This window comes from Macaca fascicularis, chromosome 3, assembly GCF_037993035.2.
Source record: "Macaca fascicularis isolate 582-1 chromosome 3, T2T-MFA8v1.1".
Classification (NCBI taxonomy): Eukaryota; Metazoa; Chordata; class Mammalia; order Primates; family Cercopithecidae; genus Macaca; species Macaca fascicularis.
This window is the reverse complement of record NC_088377.1, coordinates 79,207,744-79,234,606: the sequence shown is the minus strand read 5'-3', so window position 1 is coordinate 79,234,606 and position 26,863 is coordinate 79,207,744. Positions and strand designations below refer to the sequence as shown.

General features: G+C 45.1%; 1 protein-coding gene across 15 annotated transcripts in view; it reads right to left on the bottom strand.

Moving 5' to 3' along the window:
- COBL (cordon-bleu WH2 repeat protein) overlaps positions 1-26,863 on the bottom strand; it is a 300,001-nt gene that overhangs the window by 186,550 nt on the left and 86,588 nt on the right. For 14 of the 15 annotated variants that reach the window (XR_012433198.1, XM_005549568.4, XM_005549573.4 and 11 more), the window contains one exon: positions 16,598-16,801. Coding sequence is in view for 13 of the 15 variants with exons in the window: in XM_005549568.4 (XP_005549625.3) it covers positions 16,598-16,801 (204 nt within the window). In the remaining 2 variants the exon portion in view is untranslated. Of the gene's footprint in view, positions 1-16,597; positions 16,803-26,863 lie in introns of those variants that run through there. The other variant, XM_074036562.1, reaches the window with a different exon arrangement.

Genomic DNA, 26,863 nt, shown 5'->3' with positions numbered 1-26,863 from the left:
GGGAAACATCATAAGATTTATCAGCGGAAACCTTGCAGACCAGGAGATAATGGGATGATATAGCAAAGTACTGGAAGAAAAAAATGTCAACCAAGAATACTTTATCCAGAAAAACTGTAGTTTAAGGATGAAGGGGAGATAAGTCTTTCCCTGTCAAAACTAGGCACCACTAGACCTGCTAAAGTCAGTTTTTCCAGCTGAAATGAAAAGATGATAAACAGCATCATTAAAGCATATGAAAATATAAATCTCATTGCTAAAGGTAAACACAGAATATTATAATACTGAAATGGTACACACAAATCACTTTAAACACTAATATATAAATTAGAAGGCAAGTTGTCAGAATAAATATAGCCACATAAATTTACTAATGGAAATACAATACAGAAAAATAAAATCTGACATCAGTTACATAAAGTGTGTGGGGGAGGGGGAAGTAAAGTGTAGAGTGCCTGTATAAGATTGAAGTGAAGTGGATATCAGCTTCAAACAGACTGCTGTAACTATAAATTATTCAGTGTAAACTCCATGGTAACCACACACAAATACACACACACGATGTACAGTAGATGCAAAAAAGATTAAGAGAGAAGAATCAAAGTACACTGCTACAATAGTCAAACCACAAAGGAAGACACCAAGACATGTAAGAGAACTATAATAAAAGTAGAAAACAAATGACAAAATGGCAAGAGTAAGTCCTTACCTATTAATAATTATTTGAAATTCAAATGTACTAAACTCTCCAATCAAAAGAAATACTGTAGATGAACAAATAAATAATAATAATCAACTATATGCTGTCTACAAGAGATTCATTTTAGATTTAAGGACATAGAGGTTGAAAATAAAGAATGAACAATGATATTTCATGAGAAAGGTTAAAGAAAGGAGCCGGGCGTGGTGGCCCACACCTGTAATCGCAGCACTTTGGGAGGCTGAGGCGGGTGGATCATGAGGTCAGGAGTTCGAGACCAGCCTGGCCAACATGGTGAAACCCCATCTCTACTAAAAATACCAAAAATTAGCTGGGCACGGTGGTGGGTGCCTTTAATCCCTGCTACTAAGGAGGCTGAGGCAGGAGAATTGCTTGAACCCAGGAGACAGAGATTGCAGTGAGCCGAGATGGTGCCACTGTACTCTAGCCTGGGCGATAGAGTGAGACTCCATTTCAAAAAAAAAAGAAAGAAAGAAAGAAAGGAGAGCAGGGGTAGCTATACTGTCATTAAATAAAATAGGGTTTAAGTTCAAACTGTCATGTGACAAATGTCATTATATAATGATATAAGGGACAATTCAACAGACAGACCCAATAGTTATAAATATTAATACTTATATCACCAACATGAAAGCACCTAAATATGTAAAGTATTACACTGATAAATACGAAGGGAGAAAGAGATAGCAATATAGTAATAAAACAATAATAGGAAGATACTTCAAAACTTTACTCTCTAAAATGGATAGATCATTCTGGTAGAAAATCAGTCAATAAGAAAACAGAATAACTGAACAACACTATAGACCAAATTGACCTAAGACACATAATTGCCATCTAATATCAGAAAAATACAGATTCTTCTCAAGAGCATATGGAACATTCTTCAGGGTATATAACAAGTTAGGTGTCAAAAGAGGTCTGAAAATTTTAGTAAGACAAAAATCTTCCAAGTGCCTTTTCCAGCCATAATGGAATGACATTAGCAATCAATAACAGCATTTTTAAGAATGAAAAAAAATACAAACATGGCATTCACCTTCTGTAATATCATTTTACCCATAGTCTGAAGATATTAAATGGAAAATTTCATAAATAAGCAACTCACAAATTTAATCAGTGTGATGAAATCTTGCACCATCCTGCCTCATCCAGCCTGGGACATCAACCATCCCTTTGTCCAATATATTCACACTGTATATTCTACCCGACTACTAGTCACTTCATAGCCATCTCCGTTATCAGATCATTTGTCATGGTATTGCAGTGCTTGTGTTTCAGTCACCCTTACTTTACTCAATAACGGCCTCAAACCTCAAGAGTAGTGATGCTGGCTATTTAGATGCCAAAGAAAAGCCATAAAGTGCATCCATTAAGTGAAAAGGTAAAACTTCTTGACTTAATAAGGAAAGAAGAAAAAAGTAGGCTGAGGTTGCTAAGATCTATGGTAAAAATGAATCTTCTATCCCTAAAATTGTGAAGAAGAAAAAAGAAATTCATGCTAGTTTTGCTGTTGTGCCTCAATCTGCAAAAGTTATAGCCACAGTGTATGATAACTATTATAACTATATGGTTACAATTGTCATATTTTATTTTTAAATTGATTCATTGTCAATCTCTTACTATATCCAATTTATAATTAAATTTTATTATAGATGTGTATGTATAGGAAAAAACACAGTATATATAAACTTTAGTACTATCTGTGATTTCAAGCATTCACCAGAGGTTTAAGAACAAATCCCCCACAGATAGGGAGAACTACAGTACATGGAAACTACACAATACCATCTTGAGCAGCCACTGAGTCACAGGAGAAATCAAAAGGGAATTTAGGAAATATCTTGAGACAAATGAACATGAAAACAAAAGTTATCAAAACTTATGGGATGGAACAAAACTAACACTAATAGGGAAGTTTATAGCAGTAAGATCCTACATTTAAAAAGAAGGAAGGGCCAGGCGCAGTGGCCCACATCTGTAATCACAGCACTTTGGGAGCCTGAGGCAGGTGGATCACTTGAGGTCAGGAGTTCGAGACCAGCCTGGCCAATGCAGTAAAACCCCGTCTCTACTAAAAATATAAAAATTAGCCAGGCGTGGTGGCACAGGCTTGTAATCCCAGCTACTTGGGAGGCTGAGTCAGGAGAATTGCTTGAACCTAGAGGGCAGAGCTTGCAGTAATCCGAGATCACACCACTGCACTCCAGCCTGGGTGACAGAGCGAGACTCCATCTGGAAAAATTAAAATAATGATAATAATAATAATAGTAGTAGTGAAGAAGAGGAGGAAGAGGAGGAGAAGGAAGATCTCAAATAAACAACCTAACTTTACACTTCAGGGAACAAAAATAAAAACAAACTGAGCCCAAAGTTAGCATAAGGAAGTTAATAATAAAGATTACAGCAAAGATAATTGAAATAGAGAACAGAAAAATTAAAAAAAAAAAACTCTTGGCTGTATTAAAAGGAGAAGACTTAAAAACTGAAAGAGGAGATATTATAATACATATCTTAGAAATATGGATAAAAAAGATTACTAGGCAGTATTACAAGAATACACGAACAAATCACATAATCCCTAAAAAAACAAAAATGGATAAATTTCTCGACATGTATAACCTACCAAAATTGAATCAAGGAGAAACAGAAATCCTGAAGAGACCAATAACAAATAAAGAGATTAAATTAGCAATTAAATCTCATCACACACAGAAAAGTCCAGGACCAAATCGATTCAATGAAGAACACTATCAAATAGTCAAGGAATAATTGATACTAGTGCTTTTTAAACTCTTCCAAAAAAAATAGAAAAAGAGGATATATTTCCAAACAAATTTTATGAGGCTAGAATCATGCTGACACCCAAGTCAGACAAAGACTCCAAAATAAAAGAATACTATAGGCTAATATCCTTGATGAACATGGATGCAGAAATCCTAAATAAAATACTAGCATACAAAATTCAACACCACATTTAATGGATTACACTCCAAAACTAAGTAGGATTTCTCCCTGAGATGCAAGGATGGTTCAACATTTGCAAATTAATCAATGTGATACAACACATCAACAGAGGGAAACACAGGAACTACATAATAGTCTCAATGGATACAGAAAAAGCATCTGACAAAACTCAATATCCATGCATGCTAAAACTCTCACCAAAAAAAGGCAGAGAAGGAATTTACTTCAACATCATAAAAACCATTACAAAAAGCTCACAGCTAACATTATAATCAAGAAAAACTGAAAGCTTTTAAGGCCCATACAAAGCAAGGATGTCCACTTTCACAACTTCTATTCACTACAGTACTGGCAGTCCTAGCCAGAGGCATTGGACAAGAAAAATAAATAAAAGGCACATACATCAAAAAATAACTGAAATTATCCCTGTTTACAAGTGGTATGATCATATACATAGAAAGCTCTGAAAACTCAACAACAAGAAAAAACTGTTAAAAGTAATAAACAATTTTACTAAAGTTGCTTAATATAAAATCAATACAAAAAAATCAGTGGCTTTTTTTTTTTTTTTTTTTTTTTTAAGACAGAGTCTCACTCTGTCACCAGGCCAGAGTGCAGTGGCACTATCTCAGCTCACTGCAATCTCCACCTCTTGGGTTCAAGTGATTCTCCTGCCTCAGCCTCCCGAGCTGCTGGGACTACAGGTGTGTACCACCACACTCAGCTAATTTTTGTATTTTTAGTAGAGACAGGGATTCACCATGTTGGCCAGGATGGTCCCGATCTCTTGACCTCATGATCTACCCACCTTGGCCTCCCAAAGTGCTGGGATTACAGGCCTGAGCCACCACACCTGATAAAAAAAAAAAATCAGTGGCATTTCTATACATAAACAATGATCTATTTAAAAAGGAAATTAAGCAAGTAGGAAAATAGCAACAATAAATAATACAATACTTAGGAATAAACTTAACCAAACAGATGAAAGATTGGTACACTGAATATTATAATACATTGATGAAAGAAATCAAAGGAGACACAGATAAATGTAAAGATGTTCTGTGTTCATGGATTGGAATAATTAATATTGTTAAAATTTCCATACCTCACAAAAAGATCTACAGGTTCAATGCAATCCCTATCAAAATCCTATTGGCATTCTTTACAGAAATAGAAAAGAAACAATCCAAAAATTCATATGGAACAACAAAAGATTTTGAATACTCAAAGATATCTTAAGAAAGAAGAACAAACCTGGAGGTATCAAACATCCTGATTTCAAAATATGTGATATAGCTATAGTACACAAAACAGTATGGTACTTGCAGAAAATCAAACATGTAGTCTAATGGAACAAAATAGAGAGCCCAAAAATAAATCCATCCATTAAGAGCCAGCAGATCTTTGCCAAGGATGCCAAGAAGACACAATGGGGGAAGGACCATCTCTTCAATAAACAGCGCCAGGAAAACTGAATATCCACATGCAGAAAATGAAATCTGACCCTTATCTCACTCTATATACAAAAAAAAAAAAAAACTCAAAATAGATTATGAACACTTAAATATAAGATTTGAAGCCATAAAACTATGAGAAGAAAACACAGGAAAAAGCTTCATGACATTGGTCTGGGCAGTTTTTTGTTTGTTTTTGTTTTTTGGTTTTTTTTTGTTTTTGGTAGATAAGACACTAAAAGCATAGAAAGCAAAAGCGAAAATAGACAAATGGGACTGCATCGAGCTAAAAGGCTTCTGTCCAGCAAAGGAACAGTCAACAGAGAGAAGGGCAATCTATGGAATGGGAGAAAATACTTGACAGCCACATATTGAATTAAGCGGTTAATATCCAAAATAGATAAAGAACTCAAACAACTCAATAGCAAATAACTCCCTTAAAATGGGCCAAGGACCTGAATAGATATTTCTCAAAATAAGACATACAAATTGTCAACAGGTATACTGAACACCATCAGGAAAATGCAATTCAAAACCACAATATCACCTCACACCTATTAGAATGGCAATTTTACCAAAAAGACAAAAAATAACAATTGTTGATGACAACGCAGAGAAAAGGAAAACCTTGAACATTGCTGGCAGGAATGTAAATTGGTACAGCCATTATGGAAAACTGTCTGATGGTTCTTCAAAAAATTAAAAATAGAATTACCATATAATCCACCAATCCCAGTTCTGGGTATATATTTCTAAAGAAAATGGGCCAGGCACAGTGGTTCACGCCTGTAATCCTAGAGCTTTGGGAGGCTGAGGCGGGCGGATCACCTGAGGTCAAGAGTTCAAGACCAGCCTGGGCAACATGGCGAAACTCTGTCTCTACTACAAATACAAAAATTAGCCAGGCATGGCAGCTCCTTCCTGTAATCCCAGTTACTCGGAAGGCTGAGACAGGAGAACTGCTTGAACCCAGGAGGCAGAGATTGCATTGAGCCGAGATTGTGCCACTGTATTCCAGCCTGGTTGACAGAATGAGGCTCTGTCTCAAAAAAAAAAAAAAAAAAGAAAAGAAAAAGAAAATGATATCAGAATTTTTAAGCGATATCTGCACTCCCATATCTATTGCAGCACTATTCACAATATCTATTGCAGCAGTATTCACAATAGCCAAGAAGTAGAAGTAATCTAAATGACTGTCAATGGATGAATGGATAAAGAAACTGTGGCATGTATATACAATGAAGTATTATACAGCCTTAAAATTTAGAGAAGGAAATCCTGCCACATGTGACAACATGGATGAAGCTGGAGGACACCACACTAAGTAAAAGCCAGAGAGAAAGACAAACACTACCTGATTCACTTATATGTGGAATCTAAAACAGTTGAACTCCTAGAAGCAGAGAGTAGAATGGTGGTTACAGGGGCTGAGCAATAGGGACGTGGTCAAAGACACACAGTTTCTGTTACAAAGGACAAGTAAGCTCTGGAGATCTGGTGTCTAATGTCCACTATGAGGACTGCAGCTGACAATACTGCACTGTATACTTGAAATGTGCTATAAGAGTTGACCTTCAGTGTTCTCACTACACACACACACACACACACACACACACACACACAAGCCTGTAAGGTGATGGATGTGTTAACCACTTTGTGGTGATTTCACAAATATACATGTAAATCAACATCAAGTTGTACATCTTTAATATATACCATTTCTATTTGTCAATTACACTCCCAATAAAGCTGAAAATAAAACATAAGAAAAAAAATTACTTTTCCCAATAGATACTTGGGACAGTGGACATTTATTTTTTGGTTAAGGAAATGGAAGGCATAAAAGTACATACTTAATTTAACAAGTGATTACAGATCACCTAGTGGGTGCAGTGTGTTACTAGGCCAACTGGAAAACTCTAAAATAAATAAAATTTTGTCTCTGAACTCAAAATACTTGCAAAGCCCTAGGTGCCTGACCAGCCAGAGATTCTCATTCATTCCTCCGTGACCCTGAGCATGAGCTGCGGGGCCCTAACACTGAGCCATAAACCCACAGGCAAACCCAATCCTGCAAGAATCCCTAAAGTGCCTTCTTTCTCATCCCACTGCTACAAGAAAAGAGCATCGATAATGTTCTCATTGACACACGCAATGCTCAAAGCTATCTCCATGACAATATCTACCCGCACCCACTCTCCAGGAAGTGATTAAGGAACAGCAGGTGCCAATGAGGAAGACACTAGACACCCCTGGGAAATGGGTGCTGGTGGTGGCGGGAGAACCTGGTGGGGCCCAGGCAGCCCCAACCCTCCAGAACCTCACAGCGGGGCTTGCAGGCTAATAACTACCATGAGTTCTGATTCTTTCAGATCCTGGGTAAAAACTTTCATCTCAATGAAGAGCTCCAGGAAACAAAACAGGGAGAACATCACTATGCAGCTGCAGACACGACAGTCCACAGAGAACCCTCAGCATAGGGAATAGACTTCTTAAATATGCGAACACCACAGGCTCCTGACCACATCCTGTGTATCTGTGATGAGCCTGTGGCCACACCGTGCACCGCCCATGGTGTCCTCCAGTCCTCTTGCAGTCTGAGGATGGGGAGCTGGTCCCTGGGTTTCCATGAGGCAGGGGAGCTGGGGTCCACTCTCACTCCATCTGACCTGACTCGCTTTCCCTCTAATTCCCACCAAGAGGCTGTTTCTACCCAGTAAACCGATACAAATCAGTTGTCAAAGAACACAAAAAATTGTACAAATGCTACTACTGTGATCCTCTGTTCTTTTAGTCCAATAACTGGAGACAGGTTTGGAGCATCTAGAGAGGTGAAAGGGAATAGACAGTCCGGGGGCTCCACAGCTTTTCCCCCGCACAGAGAATAATCCCACCTGGCCACAACAGAAGCCAGTATGCGGTGTGCTCACAGAGGAGTATATTAATTCCAGCCAAATAAATAGTTGAGTGCCCAAATCTCCACCTTGTGCGCTAAATGGATCTCCACAATCTGCTGGTCAGTCCTCCACAATGTGGGCCTTTGCATCCACGCCCCACCCCGTGAAGGCAGCTCTGCCTGGCGAGTGCTCCTCATGTGAAAGCTGCCATCACATCTTCAGCAGTTGAGGGTGGGAGTAGATCATCAACAACCCACCTGCCCAAATTTAAATTGCAGGGTGGCAAAACTCTGCCCCCAAACACTGTAAGAACATGATAATAAAACCCAGTCTCCACAGACATGGGTTATCAGATGTGCTTAAGTTACTTGCAGGGCACAGTTACCCTCTCAACCTGGAGGAGACCTCAGACACCATCCCTTCCCAGGGCTGGAACCTGCACCCAGGACAGTGGGTCTTCCACATGAAAGTGGGAAGTTTGGGGGCTGCCAGGAGCTCCAGCTTTGGCTGCTGCTTTGCTCTCTCTGGGGCTGCCTCTATTTGTGCCAGGTAAACACAGTTTTCTAAGGAAGACCTGACTTGGCAGCATAAAAAACCTGGACACACACAAGCTCGACCCTGTGAGGACATGGGTCCAATAGCAGGAACTTGTTTTATGATGTTTCCTGCAGGGTTTGACACTCCGTGTGACCCTTCCCAGGCTCATGTAAAATGCAGCTTGATTGACTACTTCTCCACTACACACTTTTCTGGAGCATGTCTTTGCCCAGCAAGGTGTGAGGGGATGCCGTTTCTGGTACTCTGCACCACGCCCTTTAAGTTGCTACTGGCTGACATTTGCAAATGCCAAACTCCAAACAGTCCGCCAGTTCTTTCAAGCCTGCTTTGATGCTACTGGAGAATTCACCCAGAGAGAGGCCACCCTTGGGGCAACGGCAGTGCCCAACAATGGACAGAGAAGCAGAGCTGCTGCCTACTCCCTGTGGGTTTTCCTTACGTGCTCATCAGATCCCAACCTGCCTCTCATCTCCTGAGGACAAAGGATTAATGATTCTCTAATTGGGTGTTACAAGTGCATCCCTCCACAAGACCTCAGTAGGTCACTGGGCCACTGGGCCACGGGCAAGTGGAAGAGGCTGCCTGGCCACTCACACATTCTCGCCACCTCCTGGGTCTGGTCTCCCCTCCTCACTACCTCTGATAGAGCAGCCCCACCCTGATCTGCAGCTTTGCCCATTGATTAGGGATTGGGCGTGATTTCCCACATCAGCACTGGGTGCAGTGATGGCGCTTGGAGCAGCCTGCCTGGGATGGAATCCTGGTACCACTGCTCACTGCCTCTCTGACCTGGGTGGCGCTGACTGCATCCTCTGTGCCTCAGTTTTATTACTGGTGAGAGCAGAATGACAGTGCCCACCTCACAGGGTGGATAGAGTTTTACGTGAAGTAACATTTTTAAGGCACCAAGCACAGTGCTAGGCACAAGGTCAGTGCTTGCTAAACAAATGAGTTAATTTGTTCCTACCTTTTCTATTTTTGATTCTACATAGTAAGGCATTCGCCTAGCGCAGGGCAAAGGATCGCCTGTCTGTATGTTGCCAAATGCCATCCTGCTCTCAGCAAATACCAAGATATTAGACCCTTTCAAAGCAGCATCTTTGAAGCAATGCAAAATAGTTTCTCGGATTGTACAAAGAATAAAACTAAGACAGTTAGACCCTCTCAGAATGTCAAACAAAGAGTCAGGTATGTTAGGAAAGCGACTAGGGCTAGGGCTCTCCCTGAACTCAGGGATGATCCCATAGGATCGCCATTTTCATTGACTACACAGACATCAAGAAAATCTCAATCTCTTTCCTTCTGTCTCCGCCTCTCCTTCTCTTTCTCTTATCTATCTATATTCAGGTTAAATCCCAGGTTCAACGGAAAGATAAAAGACAGTAAAAAAATGGAATGATTACCATAAAATTAAGATAGCAGGGGTAGTGGGAGTTATAAGAACAGGCCTTTCAGGTTTCTCTCCCCTTCCTCCTCAACATCGTTTTTACCTCTAACTTCTTTACCTCTGTTCCCCCAAATGCCTTTTAAGTGCTCATAAGGTAGAGGTAAATGTTACTTTGTTGTTGTTGTTGTTGTTGTTATGGTCTCTGATTTTAAACTTAACAAGTGACTATAATTATTATACTTCTTTAAAAATAATATTTTCCAAATGTGTACAGATGTCAAAAATTTTTTTTGTTTGAGTCAGTGACTTCAATTAGGAAAAAAAAAAAAACAAACAAACTGGTTTCCTTTCATAGGTGGTTCTTTTTGAAATCTTAGCAGAGCCCTAGATGAGAAACGGACAGCCTGTCCCAATACCCGTCCTAGTGCAGAGGGGCCACTGTCCCTCAGAAAGCAGGCAACAGCAAAAGATTGCTTGGGGAACACACAATTGGGACATGGATGTCAGAGAGGCCAAGTCCTACTTCCATTTCCATCACACCCTGGCCAATTAACGAATTACTCTTCTCTAATTGAGGGAACTTCTATCTACATTACAAGCCAGCTGTCTTACCAGATCCCCAGACCCCATTCAGTGTGGAAATGGACTGAAAAATACTCTGTGATGAGGCTGCCAAGGGTCGTTCTTGAGCCACTGACACAAATCATTCCTATAGTCCCCCTGTTCATGCCACCCCACCAGTGAGACCTTGGGCTCATTCTTAGGACCGCATACTCATCGAATATCCCTGACATCTAGCAGAGCCAGTGGCATGCACCATAGCAGGGGACTGCAACTTTAATATGCAATCTGAACCCTCAGGGCTTGCTGAAACACAGGTTGCTGGGCTCCTCCCCAGTATTTCTACTCAGGGGGTCTGGGGAGGGGCTGGGAATTTGCGTTTCTAACAAGTTCTCAAGTGAAGCCATTGCTGCTGGTCTGGAACCCTACTTTAAGAATTACTAGACTCTAAGTACCCAGGACATGCACACTTAGCACGTATGTGTTAAGTAAACAGGCCACTCAGTGCCAAGTTTACAAATCACTTTAAGGTAGCTGTAGCTACTACCCAACACAAAGTTAAAACAAATTTAATTTGCATGAACTGTCAAATCTTAAACTGGTCCAGAGTGGCCTAGTTTCTTGTGTGGGACCTAAGCTCTGGATGAGGCCGACTCTGGAGTAGCAGAGTCAAGCCCTGGGAGAGAGTCCAGTCTGACGGCTGGGTCTTCTACAGCAGCGGTCCCCAGCCCTCCGCCATAGACGAGGACTGGTCAATGGTGTGTTAGAAGCCAGGTCGCACAACAGGCGAGCAGTGAACAAGCAAGCATTTCCCCCTGAGCTCCATCTCCTGTGCGACCACAGCGGCACTGGATTCTCACAGGAGCGTCAACCCTATTGTGAACTGTGTATGCGCTCCTTATGAGAACCTAATGATACACACAATGCGCTTGAATCATCCCAAAGCCATCCCTGGCCTGGTCTGTGGAAAAACTGTCTTCCACAAAACCAGTCCCTGGTGCCAAAAAGCTTGTGGCCTGCTGCACTACAGGCAGTTCATGCCAACGAGGCCCTACACAAAGGGACACATCGGCAGAACACAAAAAGGGTCAATGTGGAGACAGGTGACCTGAGGAAGCCCAGAACCGGGGAAGTCTGTTGGCTAGAGAGGCAGGACCCTAGGTGTGAGGCTGAGGTCTCTGTAAGGATGCAGTTTCAGAGAGGCCTGGGTCCCAGGCTGTCAACTGAGGTGGGCAGGGGCCTACCTCGCAGATGCAAATCAGAAGCCACGTCACCAGAAACGGAACCCATGACTAACACCAGAGCCACAGTGAGGAGGATGGTGTCAGACCTCCGAGAATTGGCCAAGCCCTCACAAACCGAAACACCTCCTGGGGCCAAGCAGTTGCTACCAGTCTTTGAGGGCTCTCATGATGTGAGTTTAGGGAGAGATGGGGGTTGTCGCTAACTGGAGAGGGAATGCCTTCTGTAAAGGCATCCACATTTCAAAACTGTTAAAAGACAATGCTGGCCAGGTGCAGTGGCTCACATCTGTAATCCCAGCACTCTAGGAGGCCGAGGCAGGCAGGTCACTTGAGGTCAGGAGTTTGAAACCACCCTCGCCAACATGGCAAAACCCCACCTCTACTAAAAATACAAAAATTAGCCGGGCGTAGTGGCAGGCGCTTGTAATCCAGCTACTCAGGAGACTGAGGCAGGAGAATTGCTTGAACTTGAGAGGCGGAAGTTGCAGTGAGCCGAGATTGTGCCATTGCACTCCAGCCTGGGTGGCAGAGCAAGACTCCATCTCAAAAAAAAAAAAGTCCAGGTTACCAAAGTGGGCTCTGGCTCCCAGGAACTTACTCTATTGAAAAGGGAAGTCTTCTAATAGAAGCATAATCACACCAAAGTGCACATGACTTGTAACCTTGTGACTTTCAGAACAGCCTTCTTGGGGCCTACTCAACAGTGCATGGCAGCAAAGCTGTCCTCTCAAAGGTTACTTCCTTCAGTCCAGGGCCAGGACCTCATACCCAAGAGTGCAAGGCCAAGGCCACAGCCCTTCAGAGGCCTCCAGGAGACCACACATGTGCTCCATCAATACCTTCACAGGACAGAGAAGGCTGAAGGTCCCTCCCAGCCTCTCTTCCCTTGTACCTGAGAACAGGTAAGCCCTCTACAGAAGGAACATGGAGGCCCAACACCTGTTGCTGCAAGAGTCCTGTGCTGTTTCACAAGGACAGGGACCTAAAACTCCCTGCACAGGTCTAAGCTTGTCTGTTGTAAAGGGGGTATAATGGCCTGGAGAGGTGGAATCACAGGACTGAAAATGAGGCAGATTTCCTCTCTTCTGCAAAAGGAAGGCTTGCCTTCTTCTGCCCCAGCCCTTGGCCTTGAACACCAGCTTGGCTGCAAGGCACTGACCACATCACAACAATACAGCCCAACACGCTAAATACCTGACACCCTTTCGTAAAGGGCTCTTCGAAGATCTTTTCTTTCTTTTTTTTTTTTAGACGGAGTCTCACTCTTGCCCAGGCTGGAGTGCACAGGCACAAATCTTGGCTCATTGCAACCTCTGCCCCCTGGGTTCAAGTGACTCTCCTGCCTCAACTTCCCAAGTAGCTGGGATTACAGGCAAGCACCACCACGCCCAGCTAATTTTTTTTACTTTTAGTAGAGACAGGTTGGCCAGGTTGGTCTCGAACTCCTGACCTCAGGTGATCTGCCCACCTCAGCCTCCCAAAGTACTGGGATTACACGCATGAGCCACTGCACCTGACTGAAAGATCTTTTCTTTTCTTACGCCTCAATTAAAGTGATGTGATGGTGGCCTCTGTCCAGCAGCTGTGTGGGGTGCTGGTAATACCACATCCTTAAGGTAGGCGAGAACATTTCCCCTGTGAACGGCCCAGAGCACCAATTCTCATGTTTTAATCTGTAAGAACAGACTTCAACTTTTATTTATGTTTCTAAATTCAAGGGAAGTTTAAAAAAAAAATCACTGATTTTCCAAATGGGATTATCAGCATCCAATTACTAATGTGTTTCCTTTGCGGAATATTTTATGTCGGGGAATAACACAGTTAAGGGGCTGACTATAAATTACAAACTCCTTGCTTACCCTATGAAAAGGTGGCATGTTCTTTACTAAACCCACTTTTTAAGACAGAAGAGAGAAACCACAATGACAAAAAATAAGTAGATCTATTTTAAGCAAGGGTCAGGAATGTGACTGCAGCCCACTCTTATATTACTAAAGAGCATAACATAAAACCAATTCCCAAAGCAAGGAGCTGCTGCATCCACAATAGTTATCCCACCAAAGACCCACTGGAGGCAGCTCACAGCCGCTGCTATAACTCACTGATGCTTCAGGAAACCATGAGAGGGGATAATAATTCACTACTTAAGAAAAACAACGTTATTTTAATACTCCATCTCTAAGGCTGCACCTATTCTCAGTTACTACATTACAAAACTACATGGTGGCCACCTCTACTTTATAAGGGAAATAAAAGAAATGAAAGCATTTTTTTAAAATAATATTTTTACTTTTGGAATGGGCATTCTATTCTTTCCTCACGCATTTGTAAAACTGGATCCATGAACTGCAGAATTAAGACATGATCCACAATGCCATTTTCTTTCCTTTTCTTTCTTTCTTTTTCTTTTTCTGAGATGGAGTTTCACTCTTGTTGCCCAGGCTGTAGTGTAATGGCATGATCTCGGCTCACCACAATCTCCACCGCCCGGGTTCAAGCGATTCCCCTGCCTCAGCCTTCCGAGTAGCTGGGATTACAGATTATCTGCCACCACGTCCAGCTAATTTTTTTGTATTTTTAGTAGAGACGGGGTTTTGCCATGTTGGCCAGGCTGGTCTTGAACTCCTGACATCAGGTGATCCGCCCACCTCGGTCTCCCAAAGTGCTGGGATTACAGGTGTGAGCCACTGTGCCTGGGCCACAATGCCATTTTCTAAACAAAATATGTACCTAGGAATTGGGCTAAAATCTAAGAACTGCGAGTAAACCCTAATATACCCACTGAGAAAATTTCATGCATATGCTAAAGTGTCTTTTAAAACTATAATAATGTGACTAATTTCTTAAGTTACAAAGTTGTATAGGAAAAGTGTACCATGGCCTACGACTACTTTATAAAACAAAGAAACTCACAGAAACTCCTGTCACTCCACTGTGCATGAACCCTGGAGGGAAAGCCTATCGAATTGCCGCAAGAGACAGTGGCTTCCGGTGGACCAGGCTTTGAGCCCAGGCACCTCCCACCTTGATCCACTGTAGATAGCTAACTGCGCCTGAGCCCTCCTGCTATGACCACAGCCACAGGACCCCCACTGAGGAGCAACCTCCGGTTCTAGCCCAGTGGCACCACACTGGAGGGCAGGTTGGCCTCACCTGGTGCAGCTGCAATACTGTATCCCATAACTCAACAGTTCCAATCCTAGGCATATTCCGAGGCCTCGAGCAACGCCCCCCAAATTTTTATTCACTTATCTCATAAAATACTTTTGAAAAACGTATGTACCCCTTTGCCAATTAAACTATCACCTGGAATTTTGATTATAAACTGGTTAATTTGAAAAAGTAACAAAATAGTTGCAAAGGATTAGGCAATTTCAACTATAATCTAAATACTGGTATTTTAAAATAAAATGCTTACATCACTTTTTAAAAGACATCTGTGAGAATAAAAGCACCCAGGGTGATTAATTTTCCCCATTATCCATTAAAATTACTCAAGCAAATTGCTTCATAAGAATAAAACATTTTATATCATTTCTTTTTTTCTGGAGATGAAGTTTCACTCTTGTTGCCCAGGCTGGAGTGGAATGGCACGATCTCGGTTCACTGCAACCTCTGTCTCCTGGGTTCAAGCAATTCTCCTGCCTCAGCCTCCCGAGTAGCTGGGACTACAGGCATGCACCACTATGCCTGACTAATTATTTTGCGTTTTTAGTTGGTTTCACCATTTTGGCCAGGCTGGTCTCATACTTCTGACCTCAAGTGATCTGCCTGCCTCGGCCTCCCAAAATGATGGGACTACAGGCCACCGTGCCCAGCCCATTTTATATCATTTCTTATTCTCCTTGTTTTCTTATAAATGTTGCTTCAATTCACTGCTGCATCAGAATTACACAAATATACATGTATGCTTGAAAGTTTTTGTAATTAATCATTCTATCATACTTCTCTACAGTAAAAACATGTATAAATTCTAGTTAACTTTTCTGTGACTTCGCTAGTTTTTTTTATTATACATTGGGTTATCACTAAAAGCATCAGTAAGAATAGCACAAAACTATTCAAACAAAATTATGATATATTTTGATCAATGTCAAAATAAAATGTGCAAGACTTGCACATAAAATGTGCAAGTCTATTGGTCATAAACTTGAAATGCTATGATGAAGGAGGCTTTGCCAATGTTTCAGCTGCACCTTTTGTGAGTGAAGTGGCATGAGACACTCAGCCACAGGCAGATCAGTCCTGAGAAGAGTGCATGTGGGAACTGAGGGTCTCAAATTCAAGCCCTTAAATTGGAAATCCATGATTGGGTTGGTTTATTCCTTCATTTAAACCTGAAATATTTTCACTTGAGAAAGTTGATTGCCAGTTGTACACACACTGCCACAGGTTGCTGCAAGTAGCTGTGGGAATGGCTAATTCAGGAGGCTGCCCTCCTGGCTGGGTCCCTTCAGAGCCGAGGATGCCTGAGACACACTGTGGCTGCTGTCCCATCCAGGGGTGTAGGTCACCACTGCACCTGCCCTCCTTTCTGAGCCTGCCTCCTCATAGGAGGGAGCCCTGGAGCCCCAGCTCTCCTAAGCATCTGGTGAGCCATCATGGCTGGGCCAGTTAGCATAAGCCCACCCCAGGTGAGACAGTCCAGGCTGCTCTAAGTGGTCACTAGGCCCGATTTATATCCATGAGGTCCCTGAGGTCAGACCCGATGAGGAAGAAAACACAATACGTCAATATCTGCCTTTCCATTCTCCCCGCTATACTCGCAAAGTGAGTACAGCGACTCCTCACGCAGCACTGGCTCTCACCTCCCATTGAGCACGCTCCTCTTCTCCAGCCCACTGGGCAGGACCACGGTGACGTCCACGGTGCTGGCCCTCAGCGCCTCCTTCATGCGAACCAAGTTCTGCTGTGACCCAAGGGCCCCGTCGTGGGGGGGCTTCTGGTCGCTGTGCACGTGCAGAGTGGCAGCCTTTCCAGGAGGTGGGGGAGCACGAGCCTTCATCTTCCTCCTTAAAAACCACAACACAGAGGCACAGAGTGAGTGGCAATGTTCCTACCTGCCTAGGAATAATTCATTCTCACACACACTCAGGTCTGTCTTCAGGAGCGCCTTCCGAGTGCTATGGCCTTTTTAAAATCAGTGTCCCCCAAACAAGTAAAAACTAATAAAGTAAACAAAACAGAGAAAGGGTTATTGAAAGGAAGCATTCCCAGAAAGAAACACCTTAGAAATGTGCTAGCTGTTGGGGAGGTACACAAGCCTGTTTTCACAGGATCTGGTCAAGGGGAGGGTGGGTGCAGCGGGGTTTGGACTGACCCTTCTGAATTGTCAAGGGGATGACACATCACACGAATTAATGATCACAATGAATCAGGTGGGCTCACTGGCACGTGCAACACTCTATTAAATCCTGCCCCAGCTCCAAATCTATGGCCAGCCTGCACTTATCCCCAACAAATAATCTGTCCCCAGCTACTCAGAGGCACCCCTGTGATAGAATTTCATCCAACCTCCCTCCCCACGTCCAGTGTCACCACCCTGGTCCAAGCCCTCATCTCTATGGCACACACAAAGGTGGAGTCACGTGAATCATTCACGGTACACACTCCACCCTTCCCTCCACAGTGTGACTGGAAGCAGCCTGCAAGGACTGTTGTCTTCTCAGGCCTGACTTTGCTCGGGGCATGTACTGCTTACACGCCTGGCAGGGCCCACTGGCTGTGGCCTAAGCTGCAACCAGCAGGCTGCAAGGGCCCCAGGGAAGTTTGTTTGCCCAGCAGAGTGCTGTGTGCATTAGTGTGTGCATGCATGTGTGTGTGCCTGCATGTGCACGTGTACACATTAAAGTTAGCCAACATTTAAAAAATTGGAATATGTCACACTAACAAAATGAATTTTGGCCTGCTTTTGGGAGAAAACATTTGATGAAGCCTAGACATCTTCACAATAAAAAACGGCTGTGTGTTTCCATCTGGATCTACTGACCGCAGGACCTGTTCACTCAGTGACATCACACATCTGTGCCCTGTAGGGCTGTAAACACATATCTAAACTTCCAGAGAGTCTGAAGATCTCCACCAGCCCTAGACCTGAACCATTCTTCAATGTCCTCCACTCTTCTGGCAATCGGCCTACAGCTCCAGTTTCCAGAAGCTGTTTACTTTTAGAATGGGCATTCTGTTCTTTCCTCATGCATTTGTAAAACTAGATCCATGGACTGCAGAATTAAGACATGATCCACAATGCCATTTTCTTTCCTTTCCTTTTTTTTTTTTTCTTTTTGAGATGGAGTTTCACTCTTGTTGCCCAACCAATCCCCAACCATCTTGGCCTCACTGTACTCTCTGCCTCACTTGTTCTGTTCTCAAAGATATGGCTCAAAACAATGTCATCAGAGAACCCATTTCTGGGTGCTCCAGGCCTGGGCACACACATAGCTGAATCAGTGATATATACATTGGCCGCACTGTGGCTGGAAGCACTTGGGAAGCTTAAAACATGCCCAGGTCCTAATCATGGACCAGTTAAATCTGAATACTAATTCTATTATTATTTAACAACTCTAGAAGGCAGCAAGGCCATTTGTATTTTCAATATGTAGCATGATGTAGTTCATATTTGTGGGTGCAGTCATCTACCACATAACAGTGCTTCAGTCACTGAAGGATCACATATACAAAGGTGGTCCCATAAGACCGTAATACCTTTTCTATGGTGAGATATGCTGAGACATACAAATGCTTACTACTGTGTTACAGTTGCCTATAGTGCTCAGCACAGTAACAAGCTGCAAAGGTTTGCAGCCCAGGAACAATAGGCTATAGCATACAGCTAGGTGTGTAGTAGGCTGTACTATGTAGGTTTGTGTTGGGTACATTCTGTAATGTTCACACAATGATGAAATCGCTTAAGGATACATTTCTCAGCGTGCACCCCATCATTAAGCTATGTATGACTGTGCTTAAAAATGCTTATTGATGACGATGATATTGACACGGCTGAAAATCATACATAGTTCCTGCCTACAAGAAACACTGCAGACTTACAAAAGCCTGAGATGGGAATGAAAAGGAGATTTCAGAATAAGAAATGTTTCAAAGAGCCAAGCTTTCTGAGGGAGAAAAAACCTGTGTAGACCACATTAGTGGGGTGTCTACCCTAACACCCTAGCCAAGGAGGCCTTGAACTGTCTTAAAGATGAGCAGAAATTTCAGATATGAGAAAAAGAGACAAAGCCTGGGGCAGGAGGAGAAGTCCCCAAAGGGAAAAAGAAAAAAAAAGAAAATGCCGTACTGCACATCACAGGAGAAGACGCTAAAACAACATGCCCGGGCTAGGGACACCTGCCAGAAAGCACTCCAGGGTGTTTGGGATTTCTATTTTATTATTTTTTCTTTTCTGAGATGGAATCTCATTGTATTGCCCAGGTTGGACTGCAATGGAACAATCTTGGCCCACTGTAACCTCCGCCTCCCAGGTTCAAGTGATTCTCCTGACTCAGCCTCCCAAGTAGCTGGGATTACAGGAATGTGCCACCACACCTGGCTAATTTGGTATTTTTAGTAGAGATGGGGTTTCACCATGTTGGTCAGACTACTCCTGACCACAGGTGATCCGCCTGCATGTGGATGGTCTGTGCGTGTGGGTGGGCTGTGCCTGTGGGTGGCCTGTGCGTGTGGGTGGGCTGTGTGTGTGGGTGGGCTGTGCATGTGGGCAACGTGTGCGTGTGGGTGGACTGTGTGCGTGTGGGTGGACTGTGTGCGTGTGGGTGGGCTGTGTGTGTGGGTGGCCTGTGGGTGTGGGTGGGCTGTGTGTGTGAGTGGACTGTGCGTGTGGGCGGGCTGTGTGTGTGAGTGGCCTGTGGGTGTGGGCGGGCTGTGTGTGTGGGTGGCCTATGCGTGTGGGTGGGCTGTGTGTGTGAGTGGACTGTGCGTGTGGGTGGGCTGTGTGTGTGGGTGGCCTGTGGGTGTGGGTGAACTGTGCGTGTGAGTGGACTGTGTGCATGTGGGTGGGCTGTGTGTGTGGGTGGCCTGTGGGTGTGGGTGGGCTGTGTGTATGGGTGGCCTGTGGGTGTGGGTGGGCTGTGTGTGTGGGTGGCCTGTGGGTGTGGGTGGGCTGTGTGGGTGGCCTGTGCGTGTGAGTGGACTGTGCGTGTGAGTGGGCTGTGTGTGTGGGTGGGCTGTGTGTGTGGGTGGCCTGTGGGTGTGGGTGGCCTATGCGTATGGGTGGGCTGTATGTGTGGATGGCCTGTGCGTGTGGGTGGCCTATGCGTGTGGGTGGGCTGTGCGTGTGGGTGGCCTGTGGGTGTGGGTGGGCTGTGGGTGTGGGTGGGCTGTGCGTGTGGATGGCCTGTGCGTGTGGATGGCCTGCACAGGCTTAAACCAGGCTTGTTCCCCATTGTTTTGTGCCTTTCAGTGTGGCTTCTGTTGAACGCAAGCACCATCCTCCAGTTAACACAGTCACAGCACAAAACAGAAAACGCCTGGCTTCCTCTGCCTGTGAGTGGCTCAGCCTGGGAAAGAACGGTTGCTATTTACGCGGGGACTCCTGTGCATCTGTACTCCGTTGTGAAGTCATTAGCTTACCAACCAGGGAATGCCTTTCTCAAACATCTGTGCAGATGTCATGTGGTTGAGTCTGAGACTCAGGTGCATGTGGCAGTTTAAAAAGAGCAGGGCTTCTGCACAAGTCTAAAGAGGCCATCAGAGCTGGGAACTTGCCCGGCTCCTGCTGGGCACACCCATAGCAGGTGCTCCTGGCTGGCAGTGCATGCAGGCTGGGTAATCCAGCTTTCCGTCCTCTCACCCCCTCCAGCAGGAGGCAGGGCGAGTCCTTGGGACTCAGCAGGGAATGAATCACAGCGCACACAACTCAAGCTTCCTTTGATCCCTCCAGGTTGAAAAAGCTGCATGTGCCCTGGCAGGAACTGTTTATAAAATGAAAAAATACATACATGAAAACATTTCTGCCATTTCCAAGGTCATCGACCATAGCTCCAAATGATTTTAGCTTAAAACCATCACACATTTACTAAGTTTCAGGATGACACTTGTTAATCCCCACATCAGATGGAAGCTCCCAGCTGGGTTTTTATGCTGAGAGCTCTTCAACATGCAGCAGAAGACTTGAAATCCACTCACTGAAAGTCAGAGGATCTTAGGTGACACGGTGCAGTGAATGCGAATCGCAGGTGTGGGGCCCAGGTAGCTGAATTAAAACCTAAGTCTATAGGTGACAGCTACTGCCCAGCCAGGCTGGTCAGGCTGAGGTAGACAGGGACCGCATGCTGAAAAGGGAAAATTCACGTATCTCTGTACTTTCCCAGACCCCGAGTTCAAAAGCACTATGCTTTAGGTTTCTTCCATCTTTCCAGCTGGAAACGTCATCTGTGGACATGAAGGTATAACAATTTCTTACTGTCCAAGAAAAGTGGACTGGGAAATCCACAGTGATCCTGAGGCCAGCTGACCTGAATGGCACGCCTACAGCATGGGTGCCTGTTTACCATGTTGGCTACTCTAGCTGGCTGCTGGCAACCCGCATGTGCTTAAACGGAATTTGAGAGAGAAACCAGGCACACCCGGCTCTCCTGGCTCACAGAGTCTGTTTATGCTGCAGGCAGAAGGGAGTTGCCATTCTCTTTCCATGAGATTCTTCAGCAATAGGATGTTTGCTTCGTCCTGTTTACAAACTGTACATAAGCTGCGTCTAGTTTGTGTCTGGCTACTTATTTGCAGCCACAGTTGTAGATTTCCCTCTACCAAGGGAAGAGGAACCATGACTTTCTTGTTCATCACTGGTAAGTGAAGTGCTGGGCCCAGGAAAGGAATTCGGTCACCACTGTGTGCGTGAGTGCCTGAGTGTGTGAGTGAGTGAGTGTGTGAGTGAGTGAGTGAGTGAGTGGAGTGAGTGAGTGAGTTGGGATTCAGCTGCCCAGTCAGTGCCCAGCTTCATAGCAATAATAAAAAGTCAGAAAGATGTCCAGAAACAAATGCCCATAAAACAACTGAGTGCTACCGCAGCCTGCAGAACTGGTTACCAGAGGGGAATGAGGAATCCTCGCATCCTATACCAGCTCCCACATCCCTGAATCCCACACTAATCTGATTTAAGCCCTCATTTTCTAAACATGCCATGATCCAGCCACCATGCCACGCTGTGTATGTTCAATACCCCCGGCAACTTCATATGACAAGCGTATTCTCCCCATTTTACAGACAAGGTAGCTGAGGATCCAACCAGTTAAGTAACCTTCTCACAATCACACAGCTTGAAAAGACTGGAATTCTAGCCCAGGTCTTTCCGAGCCTAGGACACCACCTACACATTTTGCACCACTGCCTCCATCCATAATTACTTCCTGAAAACAAAAGACACCAGGGCTCCTGGCAGACTGATGTTAGGATGTCTGGACTCCTCGACACATACTAGAACGCTGGCATCCTGCAGTGCTGGCTGATGAGAGGGGTCAGGTTAGAGAATACTCTGCAGTGAAGGTTTCTAGCACATAATTGCAGAGACACCCCCTTTACTCTGATGTGGGATCTGGACAAGCCTTCTTTGCAAATTCAGTTGGGCCTCCAAGAACTTCCTTCAGTGCTCAAGGTTCCACGAGGCTCAGATGGACTCATGGGGACTGTGTTCAACTGCCTCAGGAGACAGAGGAAGAGCTGGAGTCACAGCGAGATGGAAGGACGTCCCCAGGTGTGACATGAGGTAGGTGGCAGAGCTGGGACAGGCCCCAGGTCAGTCTCGAGCATCCCTGAATACTCGAGTCAGGTACTTCTTTGAGTATCTGATGAAGGCCATGGACCTTCTTCTAGGCTAGATGCACTCCAGCCTGCCTGCCACCAGCCAGGAGCACCTGCGATGGGTGTACCCAGCAGGAGCTGGGCAAGGTCCCAGCTCTGATGACTTCCTTAGACTTGTGCAGAGACCCTGCTCTTTTTAAACTGCTACATGCCCCTGAGTCTCAGACTCCCAAGCCTCTTCCTTGTACATTATTTCTGTAAACCATCCTGATGACCAGGGACTCCAGATTAAGACTCCATGTAATACCTTCTCTTGGAGTTCGGCACCTCCCAAGCTCAGGGCAATGTTCCTGTGAAGACAAGAATTCCTTCTAATAGAGGAGAAGAGCTATCAGAGGAAAGTCCCATCAAAGCTTTCCCTACTTTCTTGGCCCCTGCAAACAAAACGGAAAGCCAGAAAAACAGTCAACAGAAGATCCAGATAAGTAAGGGCTGAAATATGTGTGTATGAAACAATCACACTGCAGCCTGCAGAATTGCGGCATAAAAACAATAAATATCACACTGGTGCAATAAGCCAGGGAGAAATGACTTTACCCATCAAAACACCACATTTCAGGGCACACAAAGGCACTGCCTGCTGAAAGTCTGCCCCAGGACACTCCACAGCTCAACACCATCCACCGAATCCTGGTGACATGCTCTAGAGCTGGAAACACATGAGGTCAAATCCAGCCATGATGTGGCCAGGCTGTGCATCTCCCCCAGATAAGCTCCTATAATCTGTAGGCCTCAGTTTCCCCAAGAGCTGACCAGAGAGAGATTTCAGCTTTTATCAGCTGAGTTTATGTGAGGATTAAATGAGATGACTCTTGTAAAGTTTCTGGTAAGACACCGAGACACAGGTAGCACTCAATGACTGGTGGCAATTACAATTTTTTTTTACTATTATTATTAGCATCCTTACTCTTTCTATTAAAAACAAAGAAAAGAAGCAAGCCTCTTGTCTCTGCAAGGGTAGAGTAGAAGTTGGCTCCTTAAAATGCCTAATAAAAGCTCATTTATGCAGCAAACGCATTCATAACTGCCTAAGAAATCCTACACAATAGAATTTCACAGCTTTGACCCGGGGGTGGGGGAAGCTTTCAGTAATTCAACATAAAAAGATTAGCTTTCTAGATAGGATTCTCTAAGACATAATAACAAAACATATCCATAACACTCACCAAACTAAACTTCAGGGCCTCTAGATATGGGAACGCTGATATCTCACAACACATCAAGTAAATATTCAAAGAGGAACATTTGAGAGCCCAGTCCCACAGCTATTACTCAACTACCAGCAAGTGAAGAAAGAGCCTGTCGGTGAGGATCACTTAACTATCAGCAAATACTCCATGCTCATGCTGAGCAGAGCAACCCCTGCTCCAAGTTTCAGATAAAAACAAGAGTTACTACATTGTTCAATATTATAGAAAAAGGATATCTCCTTCAAAAAAAAAAAAGCACTGCTAGTGTACAGTGAAGTTTGAACATTCTTAACAACTGAAATGGAACAGATCAGAGAAAACTTACTGATTCCCAAACCACCAGGCAATGTTTGCACACATCCCAAGCTGCCCCTGCCCTCGCCTGGAGTGGGTTTGCTTTGCCCCCTAAAAGGAGTGCAAAGGGCTTTCTACCGCACAGCCAATGCCGTTCCAGGAGCTAATAGACAGAAACCGCTCCTTGGGCTTCCCTGGAAGAGGAGTGCAGAATGAAGCAGTGCCCTGAGAACTAGCAGAGGCATCTGATCCAATCCAGCTAGTGACTTATTCATAAATGTGCCACCTGATGCAGCTTTTCCCAAGCAAGCCTGCGGTGCCGGCGCCTATACTCCCGGCAATGGAAATCTCAAGTCATTTTGCAGAAAGACAGCGAGTGAATTGTCTTGGTTCACTTCTTCACAAACCCTCCAAGCCTGGAAAATGAGAATGAGACCGCAAGAGTTGTGAGGGAGGAAGGGCAGAGTTCGCCTTTCATCGGGATGCCTGGCAGCAACCTTGCTTCCTTTTCCCAAGGTGCATTCGTCCACCACCTTCTAGCAGTTTTCAAGGGCAGTCAGCCCAGGTGATCCCTTCAGGAGAAAGCCTAATTATACCCAGAGAGACGTGACAGCTCTGTATCTTAGCTGACCAACCTCAGCATTTGTTGAATTTGTATAAAGCAATTCTTCTTGCCACCTCTCAGGCATGATTTAGTACACTCTTTTCCTAACGGAGTTCGATTTTTTTCTTCTCTTCTCCCCCAAAACTATGCAACCAGAAGCTCATTGCTTTCTTGCAGCCAGTCTCTATGTGGCAGCGTGGACTGTCAAGCTTGAAAGCCGTATTTGGTTTCTACCAAACACCACTGTCCCAGGACTACAAAGACATGGCCAAACTGCTCAACGTGTGCAGATGGATACGTCCTGAGCTTGACGGGCTCTCAGCTCCTGTCCAAGCAAGGGCCTGAAGGTCCCAACAAGGGCACAGCAGGTTTGGGGATGGAGGGATCTGACCATGCCTCCAGATCACACCGCCACCTTTAGCCCCTGCTGCCTTATCTGTGCAGGCTGCAGTATCACCTGAATTTAACCGTGTCCCTGAGTGGCAGCCCCCAGAGTTCTGATTGACCTCCCTCCCCCACCAGGGAGGGGGCACGGCCAGGCCAGCACAGCCCTGAGAAGCAAGGAGTGTGCCCCTGGCTGGCCCCATCATACACACACCTCCTCCAAGCTTCTCTCCTACGTGGACACCACACATGCAGCACACTGCCATTTCGCTGCCACAACCTGAGGAGACTGCACCAGTCTGCTGGTTTCCAGGCCTAACGACACCCAATGAAGAGTTCTCCGGGGCACCACTGCCTCTCCTGCCTCTCCATTTCAGTCATGGCTTCATTATGTGCCAAGGTTTCTACCTCATTGTCATCTCCGTCTCTTCTTCCTCCGGAGGCCAAAGACTGCCAAGTTGATTCCAGCTCTGCCAAGACTCAAACCCAGCCCCTCCTTTCCCCTGCTCCTGCTCCACTGTTGCTCCTTTCCCTGCACATGGGATTCTATCTGACTTCCTGCTGACCCCTTCCTACCATCTCTACTCCACTGTCACTCGGGATGTTGTCTTCTCTCCCCTAGACTCTCACAGTGGCCTCCTCCCCTCACGTGGTGCCTCTCCATCCTCTACCAAACCAAGCAGAGGGTCCTGGGGAGCCACACACAGGGCTGGGTCAAGGGCCACAGACATGGAGCTGCAGAACTGCAGGCCTGAAGCTGCTCGGGAGCACTGTGATGTGAGTCTTTGGATCAGGGAAGTGCAGGAGCTTGAAACAAATGCCTGTGTCCTAAGGAGGACCAGAGGGTGGCTGGCCAGGGCTGTCCACAGCAGCATGTGACAGAGAGGTCAGAAGGTGGTGCCTGGAAGCAGATGGCTGCTGCAGTTATTAGGTGACCCAAGAGGACTCAGAAGGAGCCTGAACCAGAGGGCTGGGTGCAAGGTGGGCCGAGCCAGGAGAGGCTGTGGGCTCACAGGGCAGAAGCTAAGGGTGGGACCCCCACACACCTGCAGATTAAACCCCACAAAAGCACGTGGCACCAGACCTGTAGCACCAGAAGGTATGCTGACCACCAGCAAAGAAGAGCTCCTGCCCCTCATCCCCACCCAGCCATGGAAGCAGCACCCCAGGGGGAGGGGACCCAAGTCTGACAGCAGCCACCCAGGCCTGGGATCCTGCCATGGTCGGACCTGAGACCACGGTGGAGGGTGGGATGGGGAGAGCTTCAGCTGGATGTGGGATTGACGCTGTCATTCAGAAGAGGCTGAACTTCCTAACCTCTGAGAAATGGGACCATTCTGGTAGACAATGCAGAGCTGAGTGCTATGGGCTGCCGAGACACCTTCCCAGATAGAGAATCAGGAGAGAAAGACTATAATCTGTTGAGTCTAATCCATTCCACAAACTGCTACACATGGTCACCTTTGTCATCATTATTTTCTTAGTCAAAAATGGAAGTCTCCCCTCATCCCCCCAAAAAAGGAAGAAAATAATAAAAAAGGAAAAGCACAGAATCACCATACAATTTCAGTCTCTTCCTTTTGCCTTTTCTGGGGCACCATGAGGGGAGGGCAGAGTTGAGAGTTCCCACAACCCATCTGGCTATGGACTCCAGAAGGGGTGGAAATGGAACCACACTGATGACCCAGAAAGCAGAGTCATGGAGAGGCTCCCACCAGTGCACCCCTACATTGAGATTTGGCCAGCAGGGGGATTCTTATCTTCTTAAGAAATAACTATCAGGGCCA